Source organism: Perissodus microlepis, chromosome 12, assembly GCF_051167445.1.
Source record: "Perissodus microlepis isolate ML-2025 ecotype Zambia chromosome 12, ASM5116744v1, whole genome shotgun sequence".
NCBI classification, from domain to species: domain Eukaryota; kingdom Metazoa; phylum Chordata; class Actinopteri; order Cichliformes; family Cichlidae; genus Perissodus; species Perissodus microlepis.
This window is the reverse complement of record NC_140472.1, coordinates 35137547-35158289: the sequence shown is the minus strand read 5'-3', so window position 1 is coordinate 35158289 and position 20743 is coordinate 35137547. Positions and strand designations below refer to the sequence as shown.

The 20743-nt window shown below is 45.3% G+C and overlaps 1 protein-coding gene across 1 annotated transcript in view; it reads left to right on the top strand.

The window, feature by feature from the left end:
• The window catches only part of kank1a (KN motif and ankyrin repeat domains 1a), a 52686-nt gene that overhangs the window by 15085 nt on the left and 16858 nt on the right, over positions 1–20743 (top strand). Inside the window, exon 2 of the mRNA XM_084945374.1 lies at positions 14725–14854. Within this exon, the coding sequence (XP_084801500.1) occupies positions 14818–14854 (37 nt within the window). The 5' untranslated portion in view covers positions 14725–14817. The remainder of the gene's footprint in view (positions 1–14724; positions 14855–20743) is intronic.

Genomic DNA, 20743 nt, shown 5'->3' with positions numbered 1-20743 from the left:
GAATTCATTTGATTTATTTGTACTGGTCTTCTAGGCTCAGTGCAACTCTACTGTGTACTGTTATTTGCAGTCAAGCTAGTCCTCCTCAGTCCACCTCACACATTTTGTTGGTGCTCCACCGTGCTGCTGGTGCTCCACCGTGCTGCTGGTGCTCCACCGTGCTGCTGGTGCTCCACCGTGCTGCTGGTGCTCCACCGTGCTGCTGGTGCTCCACCGTGCTGCTGGTGCTCCACCGTGCTGCTGGTGCTCCACCGTGCTGCTGGTGCTCGGTGTCATTAATAACATGACAGAAGCCCATAAATCAGCACTTTGTCTCCAGTATCCGTTCCAGCTTCTCCAGACTGGACTGATGATCTGTCGAAATATCAGAAAAAGTGTGAAGGCAGTTTTTAGGCCATTAAATGATCTTTAAGTTGCTGACTCCCTGGGTGGAGGTGGAGCAGGTCGCCTACTAACTGGAAGGTTGCTGATTCGTTCCCCATCCTGCTCAAGGATACTAACCCCATGTAGCTCTCTGATGCATCCATCGGTGTGTGACCTCTGCAAATGGGAGGATGTACAAGTTGTGTAAAGCTTTGAGTGCTCAGAATAGAAAAGCGCTATACAAGAACCAGTCCATGTACCGTTAATAAATTCCATGCATTCTGTCCGAGCCCAGGTGAGACTGCAGAGAACTGATGATGTGTGGGCAGCTAACCTTCTGCCCAAAGGCTGATTCCTGGAGTCATAGTTACAACAGATAATTATCAACAGGCAAAGTCCACATACGAGCAGCAGCAGGTCTGATGCTGCTTCATAACTGGTGTTTGTGAGGCCGTTTCATACTTCCTGACAGTAAGGCCATTTGTTGAACATGTTTTGTTGTGAGGGGAAAATGAAAACAGACACTTGTTTTCAGGAGTTTACGGCTGTAACTTTGGCTGCTTGTTAAAACCTGCGTGCTTGTTGTTTGCACAGTGATTCGCTGCTTTCTGTTACGTCTCGGTCATGATGAGATTTCTATCAAACTGAACGGCCAGCTGCTTTCAGTAGCCGAGTGTTCAGTGGAAAACACTTTATCTTGTGGAGGCGGTTTCATGCTCCCCTTGTGCTTGAAAGCCTGAATCTGGCAGGTGTCTTTTGTTCCCGGGACCTGGGCCGTGGCACAGCTGGGACTGCAGCCCCCAGAGATAAAAACTGCCTCTTCAGGGAGTCCTGATTGATTCTGAAAGCAGCCCTCATAAACACACAGCCTGCGTCGGTTGTAACAGCTTTATGGTGGTTTGACGATACAGTGAAGTGCAGCAGGGCTGCTGTAGTGCTTCTAAGCAATGCGTGGGATGGTACTACAGCTGTTCAAGTACTGTAATTATTTAAGGTGCTAATTTCTAGTTACATACTGGAATTGGTAAACTCAGAGTAGCTTTGCATGATTCAGAGTTCAAAATAATCCAAATAAACCTTATTTCTGTTACGCGGGGCATCAGGGTTTCTTCTGATTGGCTGCCCCTCGTAAACAGGATTGAAATGCAGGTTGGTGGGCTTCTGTGCCTGAACACAAAATGACCTAAATGTACAAAGGAAAAGTTGAATAGGTCCATTTTATTTGAGACAAAGTTTTATTCAGAGATGTAGGTCGGCTTAAAAAAGGAATGTGAAAACAGACTGACGGGGAGAATAAGTGAAAGATACCAGGCTGTGGCTGTGGGTGTGTTGGCCTGTTGCTCGTGACCCTGAACCCGGTCTTGCTTTTATCTCCACAGCCTGCGCACTTTCTTTCATGTGTTTTCTGAAGAACAAGCAGCTGCATTCTTAGTGTCGCTTTAGAAACTCTGAGCAGTTTCCACAAATGTGTGTTATCTGTGCAGATTTCTTTAAGGTTTCCACCAATAAGAAGCTGCACCTGTAAACACACCAGTGCATGCCCATCAGGTCAAAGCGTGCCAATAAGAGTTTATTTTCTCTTCCATGCTGCATGATCCTTAAACCTACACTTTTGTCTGATAACGCAGCAGTCGTCTGGAGCATGTGGGCCTCGTATCTGTGGAAATATGAAGCTTGTGTATTTTTGTAACATGAACTTTACGCTGTGAAAGAGTGTATTAGCCCCCCTAAACCCTGCACAAACAAACAGACTCCATAAGACAACTGAAGGTGGGAAAGTCCAGTGGATCAGTCCTCTGAGCCTTTCCAGCCCCCAGGGGCGGGTCCTTGTCCCCATTCTAACCAGGAACATGTCTTAAACTGCGTTGCTCTAATGGCCACCAGGGGGCAACACCTTGAATTGCACAAAAGAGTTTATGGACTCAGTTTCTTATTTTAAGGTTATACTGAATAAAGCATGTTAATATATTTTGATTATTATAAGTGTCAGTAAGTGATGCTCACACATCACCTGCTGGTTTTACTTGGTTCTGAGAAAATGACATTTTTATCTGTTTAATTTTGGGGAAAAACCAACGAGTTTAGACTGTGTCAATAAAAATGACCGTCCGCATCATCGAACCTAAAGGACCTGCGAGCGCTTCTCGTCTGTGCTCGCTTTCAGTTCTTTTCCAGTTCTGGGAAAAAACTCAACTTGTATTTAATGCAGATGGTCCAGTTCCTGTTTTAAGCCCATCGGCGTGGCCACGCTCCGTGGTTGGAAACTGTTTCGCTTTTACAGTTTTGAGGGAGATGCCTCTTAAATTTCTGTAAGTAGAAATATGTAACAAAAACAAACTATTTTTAATTTTGTTTTGTAGTTTAGTGCACTTTATTGCAGTTTATGTAGTTAATATGTATGCATTAAGTCCATAATATTAAAATTTGGGATATAATTAATATATAGCAACTTGAAATGCTCCTAAAAATGCTCTACAGCAGCGGTCCCCAACCTTTTTTGCGCCACGGACCGGTTTATGCCCGACAATATTTTCACGGACCGGCCTTTAAGGTGTCGCGGATAAATACAACAAAATAAAACTAGTACCGGTACCGAAAAAAAGAAGATTTATTCGTAACACACGTGAAAAGACCCAGGAAAACCAAGTTAACGATAAAAACGATAACAAAATAACGCTGAAAACCCTGAAACCCAGACATTTCACACCTGAGCCTCAACTCTCGCGGCCCGGTACCAAACGACTCACGGACCGGTACCGGTCCGAGGCCCGGGGGTTGGGGAGCGCTGCTCTACAGCATGTAGTTCTGGGCTTTAAAGGGGCCAACATCCAAAAACAGGAGGTGTGAACTCAGCCTGCCTCAGCAACATGCAAAATCAGCTTTCAGCAGTAGCTGCAGCTCATTAGCTTACATGCTTGCGTGACAGTGATATCTCTTATTACTGTGGGTCAGGGAGGAAGCTGACCTGCATCTCTGTACGCTACAATGCCACCACAGCTGCAGCTCTCCTCCGCCTTCCCCTGGCTGTGATCCAGCTCAGTGGGACTCATTAACGCCATAATTGGCCCACCGGCTCAAGTGTTTGGAGCTCGCTGAAAAGGAGGGAAAAATAGTTTATTAATAATTACAGCCTCCAAAAATATTCCTGAGATAGTTTCTGTTCAAGTAACGCAAACTGCAGAAAAATACCTGGAGGCTTTGTTTCTTTATTTAAAAGAAGCTCATGTTTTTATTTTACCCTCTCGTTTTGGCGTCTCTTGGCTTCTTCGCTCCACCACATGTTGTGATCACTTTAATTAGCTTGTCGTTCATTGTCCGGCAGCTGTCAGAGGAGAAGGGCAGCGCAGGAGGCAGCGCTACATCTCATTGGTCCGTCTCCAAAAGGTCGTCAGAGTGGGCTCGCTTGGCACAAAAGCAAACACGGGAGCACTTAAGTCGGAATTTCTCCCACAATGCGTCTTTGAGCGAGCTGACAACACGAGTGAAAGCTGTGGGAGGGACCGCCTCTCTCCGGAGGTTGCATCTGAGCGCTGTGGCGTGTTTAGAGCAAACACAGAAATGCAGATTAGACGTGTGAGCTGTAAAGGTGTCCACGCTCCACGCGGCTCGTACCAAAACTTTAGTGTTGTTTGTAGAGAAGCCTGAAGGCTGACGTTTGTCTTTGTTCTGATTCGTTGCACCTCTCACATGTTTAGAGTTTACGTTGTGGTTGAGTCTTTGTTTTATTGAATTAAATTAAAGGTGATCGACGAGTTTCAAAGTAAAGGTGAGTGCATAACACGCCTTGTAATTAAGGCTCATTCATGTGGTTTCACTGTTGGGTAACACGAGAACAAACCCAGTGATCTGTGTGCTGAATCACGATGCTGGCCAATCAGTGAAGGATGAGTGAAGGATGAGTTTTAAAGTAAACTGTTCCAACTCCGAACTGCTCTGCAGGAAACTTTAGCTTCTAGAAAAGTTAAAATGTTCAGTAAAATCAGTCATGTTTGTTGTTCTAGTCATAGATGTGAACTCCATTAGATGGAGAACAACCTCTGTGCAAAGCATGTAATTTAAAAGTAACTTGGTGCCTCCACCGGCTGCGAGTGATGGGCGGTGTTCACCGGCCCATAGCTCCACTCCGCCTTAGTGACTCCACTCAAGAGCTGAACAAATAAGCGCTCCAGCCTGTCCTTGGTCAAGAGCAGGCCAGACAGAGGAGGACCTGTAAAGAGGGGGATAAAGAGAAAGGGCCGCTTCCAAAACAGAAAACCAGAGTGGACACAGTGATCCGGGGAGACGGCGTCTTCTGTAAAAGCAGCTCACAGTTTTAACTCTTAGAGCTCAGAAAGAGACGGATGTGTTGATCTGTGGCGTTTTGGTTTTTATGTTTCACATCTTCTTATAAACGTGGTTGAGAGAATTTCAGCAGTAACCTGGAGCTGAGTCTTGTTCCTGCAGGGGGCAGTGTTGTCAGCAGAAAGGCTTCGTGTGAGTGCAAAGACTGGGTGACCTCTTAAATCTGTGCTCAGGACGGCAGTGAGGCGAACAGGCTGATTAATGGCGTACCACGGCGTCTGCAGTAAAGTTTTCTTTTCCCTCTTTATTGTTCGGAGCTGGAGGAGCGGCGAGCGAGACAGAGGTGTAAACGGGCGTTTCGGTGATTCCTTGAGGCTGAAAATGACCTTTTTTTAACTCACTCAGTACTTCATCCAAAAACAGTTACTGGTGCAGCTAAATGTTTTTCTCACTGCAAACAAATTATTAACTCAAATAAACTGAAGGCGTCGAGCAATAAAAGACGGACAGTTTAGAGCCTGGCAACACTTTGGCATGTTTAAAGCCGCTGATTGGCTCTTTGGCTGCAGGCGAAAAAGTAAAACTTGGAGGAATAAATCAGAGCAGAGCTGAAGTTTCTCGGTCCTGGCAGACAGAAAGCATACGCCAGTGTAATAAACACCAAATTCACTCAGCTGTGAGCTTATTCTTTATTTTGTAGCCCTCAAGGTCTAATTTTTTTATTTGTTCAGAGCTGTAAGAAGGAGGAGGGACCCTGACAGACCTGCAGGGTCTGCTGTTTGTGTGCATTCGATGGTCTTGCACCAAATTCCTTTGTAGGGACTCTGAACCTCTGGAGAGCAGCTGTCGAGATAAATGGCTGAAGCAGATAAAGTCGATTCCTAAAATAAAGGGACGGCAATCAAAGACACTTCTGCACCATGTCGTCCTCTCTTGGCTTTACTACGGTGGAGGGTATGACGAGGAGTCACACTGGGGGGCTAAAGGCATCTGTGTGCACTCAAAGTCGCAATGATAGGAAAAAAGCTCAAGACCCCAACAAGCTGCGTTTTCTGTTAATGGCTGTGAAGAGGACATTTAACACGATAGTTAGGAGCTGCCACACAATGTTACCTTTATTAGGTGCTAGCTAAACTACAGTACATATTTACTGTGTGGCACCCAGACAATGTTAGCATCATGTGTTACAAGCTAAATGTCAGTTTTCGGTCATATTCCTCTGACCCGTGCGTGCACCGCACAGATGTTGGTTTTCATTAACATTTGGACTAAAACCTCAGACGTGAACGCTGAGCGTCGGTGCGGTGGGGGTGGCCTGTTTAATGGCTGAATGTTTACGCGGTGCTTGGCCACTTGAGCGCTGAGTTTAAACACAATATAACTGAACAGACTAAATGAAGGATTGATGCAGCATGGAGCACAAACAGCCTGCACTGAGACTGCTACTAGAATAGATCTGCATATTTTTAGGATGGCCTATTACGCTTTGTTTAAACGCTTCGGTTATAAGCACAGCTACACTCCTTTTGTGGTGAAAGGTACACAGAACTCTTGATATGCAAGTACACTTCAAAAACGAGTATGAATGAAAGGTTGGAGGCACTAATTTAAACCGAGCAGGCACACAGTGTGGTTTTAAAATGCAGTGCTGTCTGTCTAAGTGCAGGTTAACGTCTGGAAGAAGTGAACCAGCGACTGCTTCGTCTCACACATCTGAAGATTTTCACTCCTGCCGATACCTTTCCCAAATTTCAAAGCATCCGAACAGCTGATGCTGGAATTCGAAGCGCGTGCGCTATGGTGCAGATTTAAAAACGAGCTGGATTTGGATCTGCAGGTGTGACACAGATGTGCTGTGATCTGAAGTCCTGGTTCCAGTTTTGTGCTCAGATACTGATTCTTCTGAAATGACCGGGCCGATTTCCACGTGCACGCTGCTCAGATTTTTATGAACGAGATAAAGCGAGTGAGGAATGAGCGATGGCTGGGAGCGTAATGACAGGGCCAGTATGTATAATTTTCTTTGATTTCTATAATTCCAGTCTCGGTGGAGGAAATGCTTGTCGTTCTCCAACACTGTGTTTATCTGCGAGCACGAGGCTCGTGGCTGCCTCGGAGGAAGAAGAGCAAGGAGTTGAAAGCGTCTGCACCAAAAATAACTCCATGTGTGATTATACAGGAGCAGGAGTCTCTGCAGGTCGGCTCATCGGCTGACCTCACAGTGTTTTCAGGGTAAGTTAAAGTGTGTTGGGTTTGTCTGGACCAATCGTAGAGAGGCGAGGCTGAGCTGGTTTGAACACGTGCGGAGGAGAGAGTGGATCTACTGGACAGGCTGGAGGAAAAGAAGATTAAAGGTCATACAGAGGGTTTGTGTGACAGGATGCTGCAGGGAGCATGGTGAGATGGAGGGAGATGAGCCACTGTGGCGCCCCCTAAAGGAGCGAGGCAGCAGCCCCACTGCAAATAGGTCAGCGTTTGATGAAGCAACATGGCTGCTTTCACTATCTTTTGCTGTGTTGCACTCTTTGTTTGACGGAGACCTTATCTCTGCTCATATTTGCATCAGACGCCTGAATGAAGCCTGGACCTCTGGATCTGTGTGTGTCTGTGTGTGTCTGTGTGTGTGAGCATTTCCACGTCTTTTAAAGAAGCTGCTGAACTTTGCGTCTGTTAAACGTCGTCGTGTTTATCATGTCGTCTTTGGGAGCTCGTCAGCTGGGAGCGCCAGTACGTTTACACTCATGGATGTTTAAGAAGAGCAACATCAGCCTCGCTGCTGTTTATCACTGAGGTCCAAAGAGTTTGTTCTCCAAAGATCGTCACCATGAGAGACGTCTATAGAAAAGCAAAAATACAAGCCCGTCTTTATCCTTTAATTAGTAATTTATCATATGTTGAGCTCACGTGTACCAGCCTGACTTATTCTGTGAGCCTCAGCATTGATGCCACAGCCTGGCACTCTTAGCCTCTAATGATTCTGTTTCATGAACTTCTTCTAATCTTAATCAGCTTCTGGAAAAGATTCCTGAGCTTCCCTGAAGATGGGAAGTCTTTGCTTTTCTCTTCCCACCTCTGCCCATGTGACTTCTTTTTAAAAATGCCAAGTAGGGGACACAATCGTTTGGTTCTTCCGGGGTCCTCCCTCCCTGGTGGAATAATTGAGAGGCTTTATCACAGGCTCTCCAGAGTCAAACTCGGCAGGCTCCATCAAAGTGAAGTGAACAGTTGAACAGAACCAGCTCTGCAGCTGCCAAACTGTAGAGCTCGTCAGTGCGTCCGGCCTCCTCGCCTGGCCCGGCTCTTCTCCACGGTCGGCACAGCAGCTTCCCCTCAAAGCTTCAAAGGCATTTCCTAATGAGGCCCAGATGCAGAGCTGAGATGACAAGCAGCTACTGCTTGTTCTGCAATTAGTCACATTTGCGCTCGTGCACACGTTAGCGCTGCAGCACAGGAGCACGCTGTTTCCTTCAGTTTAACTTTTCCTCTACGTTTTAATTCTTACGGACATGAAAAAATAAAACGAGGTGAACTCGATGCTCCACGTGCAGCTGCTCTGTTATGCTGCTGAGCTTTTCCTGATTATCTGAATGAAAACATCCCGGTTCCTCTTGAGGCTTTTTCCCTCCATTAAAGCTGCAGCCTCTGCTTTTATTAGGGGAAAAACAGCTCTGCTGAATATTCAGCGCAGCGGGTCTGCAGCCTAACGGCCCTCTGGTAACTTCTCCTTCTGTTTACTGTCCACACAAAAAAGCCTCAAGTCTTTGTTTTACTGCAGTGGAAAATGTGAACTGTGGCACCACATCCTGTCAGCTCGAACGTCTTTATATGTGTGTCGATGTGATGCATGGCACGCGTGAATGTTCTGACAATAACGGCGGGCATCACCGTGAGCCTGATGTCACTGTTAGGAAGAATCTTTGTTTTCACGTCTGTGCTTTAAAGCCACATTTGAGAGGCTGATGTTTAAAATGTGTCTGTGTGTGTGTGTGTGTGTGATAAAACTCATTGTTCAGTAAAATAACATTTAAAGTTCCATTATTATGAAATTAATAAAACATGTAGGTATTCAACATTGTATTGCAAATGTCACATAGATTGTATTTTTGCACATGAAAAAGCCGCACGGTTGAAAACTGTGATGAAGAACTTTAAAACTGTTCACTGACCTTTTTCTGTCATTCCTGAAATAAATGGAAACAAAAACAAGACTAAAACATGTCCTTCCCATCCACGCCATCTCCAGGAATAAAGGACAAAATGTTATCTTGGATGAAAGTCGTCCTCCACGGTGGGATTTCCTTCAATAACAAACATGCTTCATTAGATTTCCTGGAATCTTAAATCGGAGACGCTGCTTCCTGTTTGACTGACAATCCAAACAAAATGTTAAGAAAACATTTTGTTTGTTGCTTGGTTTAGCTTCACTTCACTAAGAGGGGAACTTGGTAAAGTCAAGTAATATTTAAAGGATAAACTTCATACTCATTTACAGAACATTTAGAAACTCATTGTTTTGGTTGAGATTACGAACACCCCGAGTTTTCAGACCCCTTAGCGACTTTTTTTCTAAAAAAAGTCGCTAAAAAAAGACGTGAAAGCGCGTATCGCTTTTACTCTCAACAAGCAGCGGGTGCTGTAACGCAGTCAGTTCTTCTTTTACTCTTATGCTGTTTTGTGGATCACTGCTTATAAACACACACACACAAAGTAACTCCAGTGCCTATTTCGGGTCACTTTTGCCGGTCCAAGCCCGGGTAAAGGAGCAGGGTTGGAATTGTGACATTAAAAAAAAAACAATAATTGCTAAAAGAAATTTAATTTGTAGTTCTAAATAAACTCTAAATGCATTTAGGATGTTTTTTACTCACTTTATGTCTCTTCCACGATGTTATTTCTCTCTCCAACAACATAGGTTACAATTAGATTAGCATGACCAATTCTGCAAATTAGGCGATGATGTCATTTGGCGACTTCTAGCGACTTTTAGGACAACCAATAGCGATTTTCCTTACTGAGGAGTTGGCAACACTGTCTGTACCTGCTTCTGCTGAAGTGCTCTTGGGCTCGTTCACCTTTCTCTTGGCTGTTTGTACTCGAATACTTAGAGCTCAGCCTTTTAGAAGGTAATGTGTACTGACTCGAGCACGCCACAGGATGCTGTTTGAATGCTCGTGCGTCTGTTTGCGTAGCTCGTCAGGTGTCTGTCACAGTAAATAATGTAGCTGTGTGTCTGTCAAACGCACCTCCAGGTGGAGAGGAGTCACACCTGCCGCTGCTCAGAGCTGTGCGTGCACGCTTGAAAATTATTTAACAGCTGAGAAGGAACCAAACGGGTTGTTCCGGTTTGCGTCGGCGCTCAAAAGTTTCCTGCTCGAGGAGTTTGAAGCTCCTGAGATCAGCCCGTGGATCTGTTCTGGTCAGCGCGGTGAGTGAGGCTCTGTTTAAATGGGAAGCTTTGATTCACAGGAAAGGCTCAGAGTCGGACTCTGAGTACATTTAAAGTGGCTCCTCTGAAAGCTGAATGATGTCGGAGATTAAAAATGTAATGTGGAGTTTATGAAGCAGAAGTCAAGATTTTATTGACAAACATGGGCTTCGTATTTAGTTTGACCGCACGCAGACGCTCTGCCTTAGAGAGCGCACAGGTCACGATTACACAGCTGTTTATTACTCTGAAGTTTTGTATATGATCACTTAAAACTATAATAACTGGTAACACTGTGTGGCAATGGGAACTGTGGGACGTGCCAGCGTGCTGTCAGAGCTGCAGGGCTGAGACTGAAGAAATGTAAAGGCATCGTGCGTGAGGGTACCGGTGCGTGAGGGTACCGGTGTGGGGATTAAAAGAAGTAGTTGTTTGTCATTGAAGCTGTTGAGTAGATTAACTCTGGGTTTTTCTAGATCGATGCACATGGAGCCCTGAGACCTTCAGTCTGTTACTAATGACAAAGCAGTTTTACCTGAACGGGGGGGCGGGGTTGGAACCTGACACGTTAGACGTGTTAATGCATGCCGTGTTGATCACTTTATTTATATTTCTTTATTTTATCTTTTATCATATATGATCAGCTCGCTGAATATCCTGCCTGTGCATGCAGTAGTCATGGAAACGGGTTACCTCAGAGGGCTTTGGCTGGGGGAATGTGGCCAGCAGGTAATCGCGTTTATTTGAAGTGGGTATGTTTTCAATCTGGTGGGTTTATTTAAGAGTATTTCAGCTCGCTGAGGTCTGATCCTGAGTGGGTGCTTCTGTGGAGTGTTTTTATCCTGTGTGGTCTGATGTTATAATGAAATGTGTGGTTAAGATGAGTTCAGCTGAATTATGTCTTTTTATTCACTGATTACTTCCAAATACTTTAAATCAGTTTTCTGTTGACTGTGGGCAGAAATGTGACGGGTTCATGCTCAGCGTGACCTTTGACCCTCTGCTGTCCCACATCAGCCCTGATTCTGAGGCCCATCCACGGCGCTGCTTTTTGTTGTTCGCCCTTCTGTCTTCACCTTCAGCAGCTGAGCCTTGAGAAATGCTGCCGTGCTGGTTGATGTGCAACCATCTGAAAGGTTTTCCATTGTGTTCAGCTGCCTGGCTCATTAGCTGCGCTTCAGCTGAAGGGCGGAGGGTGTTTACCCACGCCGGCCGACTACGCGCTTCACCTGGAGGCCCAGCGGAGGGGTCGTTCCACCCAAACGGCCTTAAAGTCCTGTTTCCTCTTATAGGACTCGGATCGTTTGGCTGTCATCTGAGGAAGTCGTCTAATCTTAGCCGTGAAGCGTAGCTCTCTCTCTGAGGGCTGCTCGGTGCAGGCTCGTGTCTGAGGGCTGCTCGCTCTGTGTTTGTACCTGCGTCAAGGGGCAGGAAGTTAGAATGAGAGTTGCAGGTAAGCAGCTTCATTATTATGATGGGAGGTGTCACTGTTGTGGTTTGGGTTATTGTTAATATATCTGAAGTGTTTGTGTGTGTGAGAACTCCTGTTTGTGGCTGGTGTGACTCTGGGTCAGCTCTCAGGCCTCCACCTGCAGCTTCACCCTGTGCGAAGCTGCACAAACACTGATTCTGGTTTATTTTTTTAAAGCTCGCACTGAAGTGTGGGTGGAAACTCTGTAAGCACGTAATCATGAAAATGTCAGAGACTGAGCTTATGTCGATCATTAACTGCAGGAATGTGCAGACTAGACCTTAAAAACCTCACAGGAGGCTTCGTGTCACTCATTTTAAAAAAAGGATGAGCAGGTTTTATATTAAAGGCTTTTGCAAAACATGGAAAAATTCAAATTGGAAGAGGAATAAAATCTCTTTGGTTAAATATCTGTTTATACAGACTTAAAGACACTTGGACCCAAACAGGGCCTCAGTTTATAAAGACTTTCCTTTTTTCTCTCAGCAACACTAAATGTTTGTATAACTTCAGTATTTACCTCAGTATATCATGTTTGGATTATTTGGATTACTGTTTATTTTTTTGGTTATGTTGTTAATTGATTAAACTTCTGATTTATTATGAATGATGGCAGAAATAATCCTTTAAAATAAATATTTGTATTTTCAGTTTTATTGCTATTTTATGAATTATCAGTTCAGAATTCTGTTCATTCCTGCAGAGTTATTGTTTCGCTTTTTCATTATTCCTGTAAGTCTCTTTATCACAGTGTCTTTACTCAGGAAAACATTAACAGATCAAATTTGCAGATGTATTGATATCAGTCAGTACTCGCTGATTTTTAAATTGGTGCGTCTTTATTTTATATTTTCTCCTGGAAACAGTTTCATAAAAGCGACCTGTGATCGTTTTAAGGCCTGTAGTGCATTAAAAGCAGGCTGATGCTCTGACTCCAGGATTGATGGCTTCTCCCACAGTGGTGGTGCAAAGCTGAACAGTAAATAGACTCCGCCTCCTTCTCTCCTCGCCTGAGGATTTCCTGCTACTTCCTGCAGGTTTGTGTTCTGGCGGCTCATGGAACAGGACATGTGGGAGATCTTTGGTCAGTCTGTATATTATTCATTTTCCCTTCAGTTAGAATAATTTGCATGGTCTTGGCAAAAGGAAAATGTGTGTATGTGTTGAAATGCCTATTGAGCTTCATGCTGCTGGAGAGCAGCTGCATGAAACCTTTCCCTTTGCTTTGTGTTCGCTACCTTTTGTCTCAAGTTTCTCAGTTCATCAGTGTTGGATGTCCAGTCCTTTGAGTCCCATTAGTAGGTGTCAGCAGGCTCATCCATTGTAATCGTAATGTTTTAAATGGGCCAGCCGCCCACAGCTCGATAGTCTGACCTCCTCCACAAACACCGTTTCCAGCTCTCTAGCAGAGGAGCACCTGTCTGCCATGACGAGTAATCCTAGCATCCCTTTCATGGCGTGAAGGAGCAGCTCTGCTCGGAGCTCGTTAGCCTGTCTGTGGAGAGCCTGAGGATCAACTGACCAATAAAATGACAGCTCCACCTTTTATGCTCGTCTCTCCTGGAGTTCCCCACCTCTGATTTATTTGGTCCATGGCTTTCTGACTTTTCTATTCAAGAATTGCTTTCGTGTCCTAAAACAGCAGATTCATTGTATATTATTTATTTTATTTCACCCAATGACCCGAAAGCCGAGCACAGAGCTGAACAGATCAGACCCAGACACCACCCGAGCGATATCCAGACGTCATATCGATGCATCTCTAAATGTTAGTGGCCATTTCTTCTACACATTTCTTTTTGTGTGACATGCTGGAGCCAGTTTTAAGTGTGAGGGAGGAGAACAAACATGCCTGCAGTCTATTTGGGTGTTGGAAGGGTCTGTGTGCTCTGTAAAGGCTGCTCTCAATCCTTCGTCTCTGTATCGCGACTATAATAACTCCCCGGGGTGACGGACGGTCAGGACTTAGAGGCTCCGGCCTAATGACACTACGGCGCTGCTTTATTTGGCTGCACACTCTAAACAATGATTTACTTATGATGCAGCTGACTGACAAAGTGACCTTTCACATGTTCCTCAGACGCATTTTGCGGCAGTTGGCTGCATGTCGTCACAGCAGGTGCAGCTGTTGGGTTGATGTGTTTAAATACTTTGTTTGTAACACTTAAATATGCATCGTTACGTTAAACTGGGCCGATCGTGGCTCAAGAGTTGGGAGTTAGTCTTGTAATCGGAAGGTTGCCGGTTCGAGCCCCGGCTCCGACAGTCTCGGTCGTTGTGTCCTTGGGCAAGACACTTCACCCGTTGCCTACTGGTGGTGGTCAGAGGGGCCTGGTGGCGCCAGTGTTCGCGCAGGAAATGTTTCTGGTGTTTGCTGGAGGTCTCAGCTTGGTCCCAGATGATGTTCAGCACCTTTAGCTCCAGTATAAACGTTCTCCAGAGGCCTGGTAATGAACTCATCATTTGATTCAGGTGCGTTGACCCAGGGTGAGATCTAAAACCTGCAGGACACCGGCCCTCGAAGCCTGGAGTTCCCCACCCCTGTTCCTGAGGTAAGACCGAGTATATTGTAAAAGTCTTAGATTGTCCTCGACTCTGTTACCACTGTGGGGCTGAGCTCTTGATTTCTAGCTGTCAGAGTCACAAGTGTTCAGTGTAAAGGTCAAAGGTTTCAGCTGTATCGAACCTCATCTACATCTGTGCTCCTCAAGACCTGACCCTCCCCCCCGGCCTACTGACTCCATTTTTCGTCTTATATTTGCTGCTTCTTATAAAATGACAACGGCTCTTTTGTTTTGTTGCTCATAATGTGTCCATTGATGATGAGCAGGCGACTGCACACAGGACCTCTGTGCTTCGAAATGTCAGGATGCAAACACACCTGTGAAGGAGCGGAGGCCGGCCGGGCTTCAGCTCCCACAAAGACACGCTTCAGCATAACAAAAGGTCAAATACGTGCACTCACACTTCACATATTTCAAGTTACACTGAAGGTCAGAAAGCCAGCGCTCTGTTCTCATGTGAACTCTAAAAAGGAACCAGGTGTTGAAGTCTGACCGCTGGGACAAAGTGACCTGCTTTACTGACACTTTTTAATCTTTGAAAGGTTGCCTTGTGTTGTTTTTCACTAATTGTTGCTCACCTGTGTGCGTCACTAATGGGATTCCTTTGTGTTCTGTCTCAGGTTGCAGGTTGCATGGTAATCTGGACTTGCTGCATGGCAGTTGCATGACGGCACTGAGTCTTGTTGTTGGACTGAGAGCACGCAGCTGCACCCATGGCTCAAACCGTGCACGTGAACGGCAATGGCCCAGGTAACGTGTGTGTGTGTGTGTGTGTGTGTGTGTGTGTGTGTGTGTGTGAGATCTTTCCTGTGTGTCTCATTCTTGCAGGGATGTCTTTGACCTTATTTCATTGCAGAGCAGTTTGAGGGAGACGCTGGGTAAATGCGTCCCTGCATGTCTAAAGGTTACAGGCTGCCTCCGTGACTAAGATGTGCTCTCTGTGGCTGTGGTGGGCAGGGGTACAATGGGACTGAAGTGGGATTAGGGGTCCAGTTTCAAGCTTAAGTCATGCTGGTATATTTAAGGTCTTGGCTCCGGCTCTTTAGACACAAACACCATGAGTTGCAAGAAGTAATTTTAGTCGAGTCATCCAGTAACTTTTCAGACCTCGAGACAAGAGTTTAACATCTTCACACGCTGTTTGTGCAAACTTGTATTCAAACATTCAAACACTGAACAGCCTCTAACAGCTGTGTGAATAAGTGTGAGCTCATACACACATGCACTGTGGTGGGTGTTTCAAATGAGGTCAACATATCAGCAAAGGGTCCCTATGATCAAAAGTTTGTTTTTATTTTTCTTTACTCTTGGCTCTGAATGACGTCAGGAAGAACACGAGACACCTGTCTGTCAGCACAGAAGCCCCGCCCACCTTCCGTTCAAACCACGCCCCTTACAAACCCAAAAGTCTGTTCTCATGTCGCTGCTCGTCCACCTGCTACTTCTGAACTCGTTGAGCTGATTCTCTTTTCAAGCTCCTTAAATCACAATAAGCCAGCTGAGTGATTATCTGGAGATCGGTAATGGGATTTACATTTTTTCAGTGTGACTTATTTTTTTGGCTCTATGATAACCCTCCCTTTTTATCAGATTAATTTCAGACTTTCAATTTTATTTATACAGCGTCAAATCACAGTCACCTCAAGGTGATTTTTATTATAAGGTAGACCCTACAATAATACAGAGAAACACCCAACAATCATATGACCCCCTATGAGCACTTTGGCGACAGTGGGGAAGAAAAACTCCCTTTTAACAGGAAGAAACCTCCAGCAGAACCAGGCTCAGGGAGGGGCGGGGCCATCTGCTGTGATTGGTTGGGGTGCAAGAAGGAAGAGGGATAAAGACATGCTGTGGAATATACAAATATATAATATATTCCACAGTAGGGTTGGGCGATATGTAAAAATTTTCCAACCAGCAATCGTCAGTCTAACAATCGCTGATGGCCGATATATTCACGCATGCACAGACTTTTTGATGGGCGGGGCAATGTAATCATGCACGGACTGATTTGCGCGTTTACAGCACAGAAGAAGTCCAAACATGGATGAACTAATCCCCCCCCCCCTCCAAAAAAACCCTGCTGTCAGCGTTAATGCAGCTTAAACGCGGTCATTACAAATGAATTTCCAACGCAGAGCGCAGAATGAACAAACTTTGGACAAACTGCCCAAAATGCGTTGACGGAGGCATTTCAGGGATTTTGACTCGGTCTGCGCTCCAGATGGGTTAGTGTTAATCGTGTTAGTCGTGATGACGGCGCGTTAACGCTGACAGCACTAAAAAAATATAAAGTCGCCAATTTGGGATTTGTTTGGCTTTAAACCAGATGAAAGAGGTAAACCTGAGGATGTGACCAACGCAAAGTACTCAAACACGACTAACTTGCACGAGCGTGCACATGTCCACCATCCGGCTGAGTATGCTAGGCTATCACCAGCTTCTGAAAGAGGGTGCTGTTAAAACAGCGCTGTTATTTATTTATTTATTTTCTGTTGACTGCTTCTATTAGCTCGTCATTATTAGCAAACTTACTCATGGACAAATAAATAAATCGCCCAACCTTATTCCACAGTATATTTTTTAATGAATAATCATAATCTTGGCTCGAACCAGATTCAGTGATATCTGAAGCACAAAGGGCAAAGAGTTCTGGTGGAGAGAGAATTTTGGCACTTCAGTGTGAAATAACTCTCTCTCTCACTCACTCTCTCTCTCACTCACACACACACACACACACACACACACACACACGTGTGCGCTCTCATTCCTGTGTAGACTAACGGGAGAGCGTGAAGCTTCTTGCTTCCAAATCCCTCCTGGAATGTGCAGCATGCAGGTCGGATGCTTCAGGAGCGCCGTCCTGAGTGTCAGTCTGCGATCGCCACTCTCCACTCTGCATGTGTTTCTCAACATGATAAAGTCTGAGCTTCAGTGGCCACTTCTACAATAAGTATGTACTGAGGAACCCCCAGACCGCTGAACCCCTCGTTGTACAAATAGCCTCTCTGTCGTGTTGGTGGTCAGCAGGCAGACGCGGTGAAAGAATGCAGAGCAGATGGTGATATTTAACCTTTTATTGTAGAGGTGGGTGATGTGCTTTGGGAAGAATGTCGATCCGTGATCCAGGGCTGCTCAATCATGGTAAAAAATTACAACCTGATACTTGGAAAATGTTGCATTTGTTGAATTTTGAGAAGGATTTGTTGTTCCTCACCAGACTTCCTGTTTTCAGCCTGTCTTATCATCTTGGCTCGAGCTGAACTAAAGCAGCTACAGTGTGAAGGGGGGAGTCTGAGCTATCAGAGGAGGTGAAAGTGCAGACTTACAAAAATCTACAAAACCAAAAGACAAAACAAACAGTTGAAAAGCTGCATGTTTTCAACTGTTTGAAGAATTGTAACCAAAATCATTGAACAGCTTAATATTTAAACTGGAGTACTGCATGTGTCTTACATATCTGAAGCTCGAGAATGAAGCTTCTCTCAGATTGGAATAAATGCCAGATGTGGGACGCCTCAGCGCATTGAGCAACAAACCATTAAGCACATTTCTTCCAAACAAAACCTCAGCAGACTTTAATGCGACTCCAGGACTGTTTGCAGGACTGATCCCACAATCTTAAAATACTTCTCCTCAAAAATGTTGGCCTGATTTATTTATTTATTTATTTATTTATTTATTTTATTTTTTTTTAGACCAGTGGGGAGTGAAAACACTCTCAGGATGTGATCATTTTATATTCTACACAAAGCTGACATCGGGCAGTGTGAAGTGTTACTCCTGAAACTCCGATCCTGGTTCAGCCCCTGGTTGTCTCCCGGAGCAGACCATTATGGGTCTGACTGGTCTTCAGTGGCACCAGTCGGCACGGGGACGCCGCGGGGCCATCAGGCCAGTGAGGCCACCTCCTGCAGCTCCTGTAAACCCACAGAAGTGGTTTTGTTTCAGTAGCAGTAATGGACCCAGCTGCCCTTTTAAACCTCCCCCATGGTAGCTTTCAGTCACTTTCCTGTTTGTGTAAGAGCTTCGAGTTGATAATGATGTGAGCCGAAGGGGGCAGGACGCTGCGTCTTTGTAAATGTTGTTTGTTTCTCTCACTGGAGCTGCCTGCTCCAGACCCGTACTGTCTTTACACAACAGCACTGATGTGCCAAGTGTGGTCGTGTCTCACTGAGCATTAATCACGTCATTGTTGTCATCTGCATGCGCCTCCACTGTGAAGCAGCACAGTGCAGTGATTCAGATTCCTCTCACTCATAAGTTGAATCAGTTAATGCGTTTGCAGTCAGGCAGCTTCCCTCGTATCTTTAAAAGACACAAATCCAGTCCTAAATCTTAATGAGCAGAATCCTATCTGTTTAATGTGCAGAGTTTCATATGAATTTATCTCGTTTCCAAGTTATGATGGCAGGTTCATCTGTCACCCTTTTGTTTCCTTTAAAAGTTTACTGTGACTGCAGCTCCAGAAGCAAAGGCAGTCGCATACATTTGTTACTCTTTTTGCACCAAGAAGTGAGAAACCAGCCACACTAGATCAGCCAAATTATTACGTACACTTCAATGAGTCTCCTGCTGAAAACGGTGTTTCAGTAGTTTTATGAAATGTACACAGGTCCGGACCAAGGAGGCGACTGTGAAGGTTCTCAGTCATCCAGGTCATCGTAGTCGAAGGAGCTTGGAAAGAAAAGCGTCTGGACTTCAAGTTTCCCTGAAGACGTTTCATCTGAGAAGCTTCTTCAGTTCTAAGGTCAAATGGTGGAGAGTCCCAGGGGTCATGGACCCCCTATTGATCCTCTACCTAATCACATGAGCCGAGGTGTGAATACGGGTGTGGGTCACAATCAGCCAGGGTTTCAGGTGAAACCTTGCGCAATTGATCATTGTGAAACCCAACCCCACCCTATCGTCTGATTTACTGAGGTCAGATGACCCAGGATGTGAGTGGGCGTTAAAGCGTCTGGGGAGGGAACTCAAAACTGGATCATAGATGGCAGACAGTTGGTGTCGTAAGCCCCGCCCTCTGTTCAAAGATGGTCATTCACAGTAGACATAGATGGCTTCTTTCACTCCTCTTTCAAAGGAGGAGGTCCAAGGAGGTGGCTGTGCCGAGCCTTCCTGAGCCTCTTTCTGTTTGATGGCACTTCCTGTTAAAAGGGAGTTCTTCCTTGCAGCTCTTCCCTTGTTCTGCTCAGAGGATCGTTTGATTGTTGGGATTTTCTCTCCTAGATTACAAAGTTTCCTAAACTTGAATTAAAAATAAAATGTAACCATGACGTTAAACTGTGACATTCATAAGTTTACACCTAAAACCGATGGTCCCACCAGCTAATTAGGAAACGCTGGTATGTTTAACTCACTAAACCAAAGATATGTGTGTAGTAAACACATCTGTGAAACAGCGAAAACATGTTACTGAATATATCTGGAGAAGTATTTAACAAAAACACAAACCCGAGGAATTCCAGACTCCGTTAACTCCGACTGTCTCGTACCCGTACAAACTGAAACTGGATCATCACATTTACGTGTCGGTTGACTTGAAGCAGCCCGCAGACTGTCGTTGATGTTTTTCTTGACCATCTATGAGAAAATCCAGAGAGGGGCACATTTTTTCAAAGTGCCTCAGTGTTTGCAGAGGAAGCCCAAACATTTCCCTCGGTCTGCATCATCATGTACAGCGCTGGGTTGTTGAATTTGGCAGCTGCGTCTGGCGCGACCCCGCGAGTTCCTGGAAGAAGCCCACAGTCGAGCTGACCAGCCTGTGTGCAGCTAATGTGCAGCTTTAATGGACTCTTTGTGTTTTTGTCTTGTTCTGGGTTCAGATGAGGACGGACGCGTCTTGCCTTTGTGTTGAACTGCTGCAGCGTTGATCAAACGTTGGCTCTATTTTTCTTGGGAGTAATTAGGCTCACGGGCAGAGCCAGGAAATACCAGGCTCCGTGTGTGTCTCTGTGTTACTCATGTTGTGGGGACCGAATTCAAGTCCTCATAAGGTAAAGCGTAAAACTTTGCTCAAAATGAGCTTCATACCAAACTCGAGTGTTTCGTCTTCTGAAGGGGTAAAATCAGAGCTGTTTCTGTGCCGTCGGGCGGGTGGAGGCTGCTCCACCCAGCTGCTTGCATCATGTTTGGCTCTCACAGCTATGCGGGAGCACAGCCCTGCACTTCCAATGAGTTTGCAAGTTTTTCTCTGCACATCCTGAACGGCCCTGAGTTCACTTTCACTTCTTCCAAGCATTTCACGAGTCTTTCAGTGTTTCTCCTTGGATGCTGTTGGTAGTGATGGTTGTGTTAAAGGTTAATTATTGCAAACCAACTTTATAGACAGACTGTGTGGACACATGCTTGGAATTGGGCTGCAGTCTTTTCTTTGCTCACAGTGTAGGTAACCAAGTAGACGACAGGCAACGCTGACAAACGCAACATCACAGACGATAATGGCACGTGTAGCATATTTATAAGTGCACTGGTGCAAAGATGTTGGAATAAATTATGGAGTTATAAGGGTTTGATAATGTTACACATGTATACAGTAAGCGCACAAGGACTCGACTGTATAGCATGCTTTGATTTGGCAGCACAGACACTATGTGAGTGTCTAAGTGTTGGTCAGAGCGACGGCCTGAGGAAAGA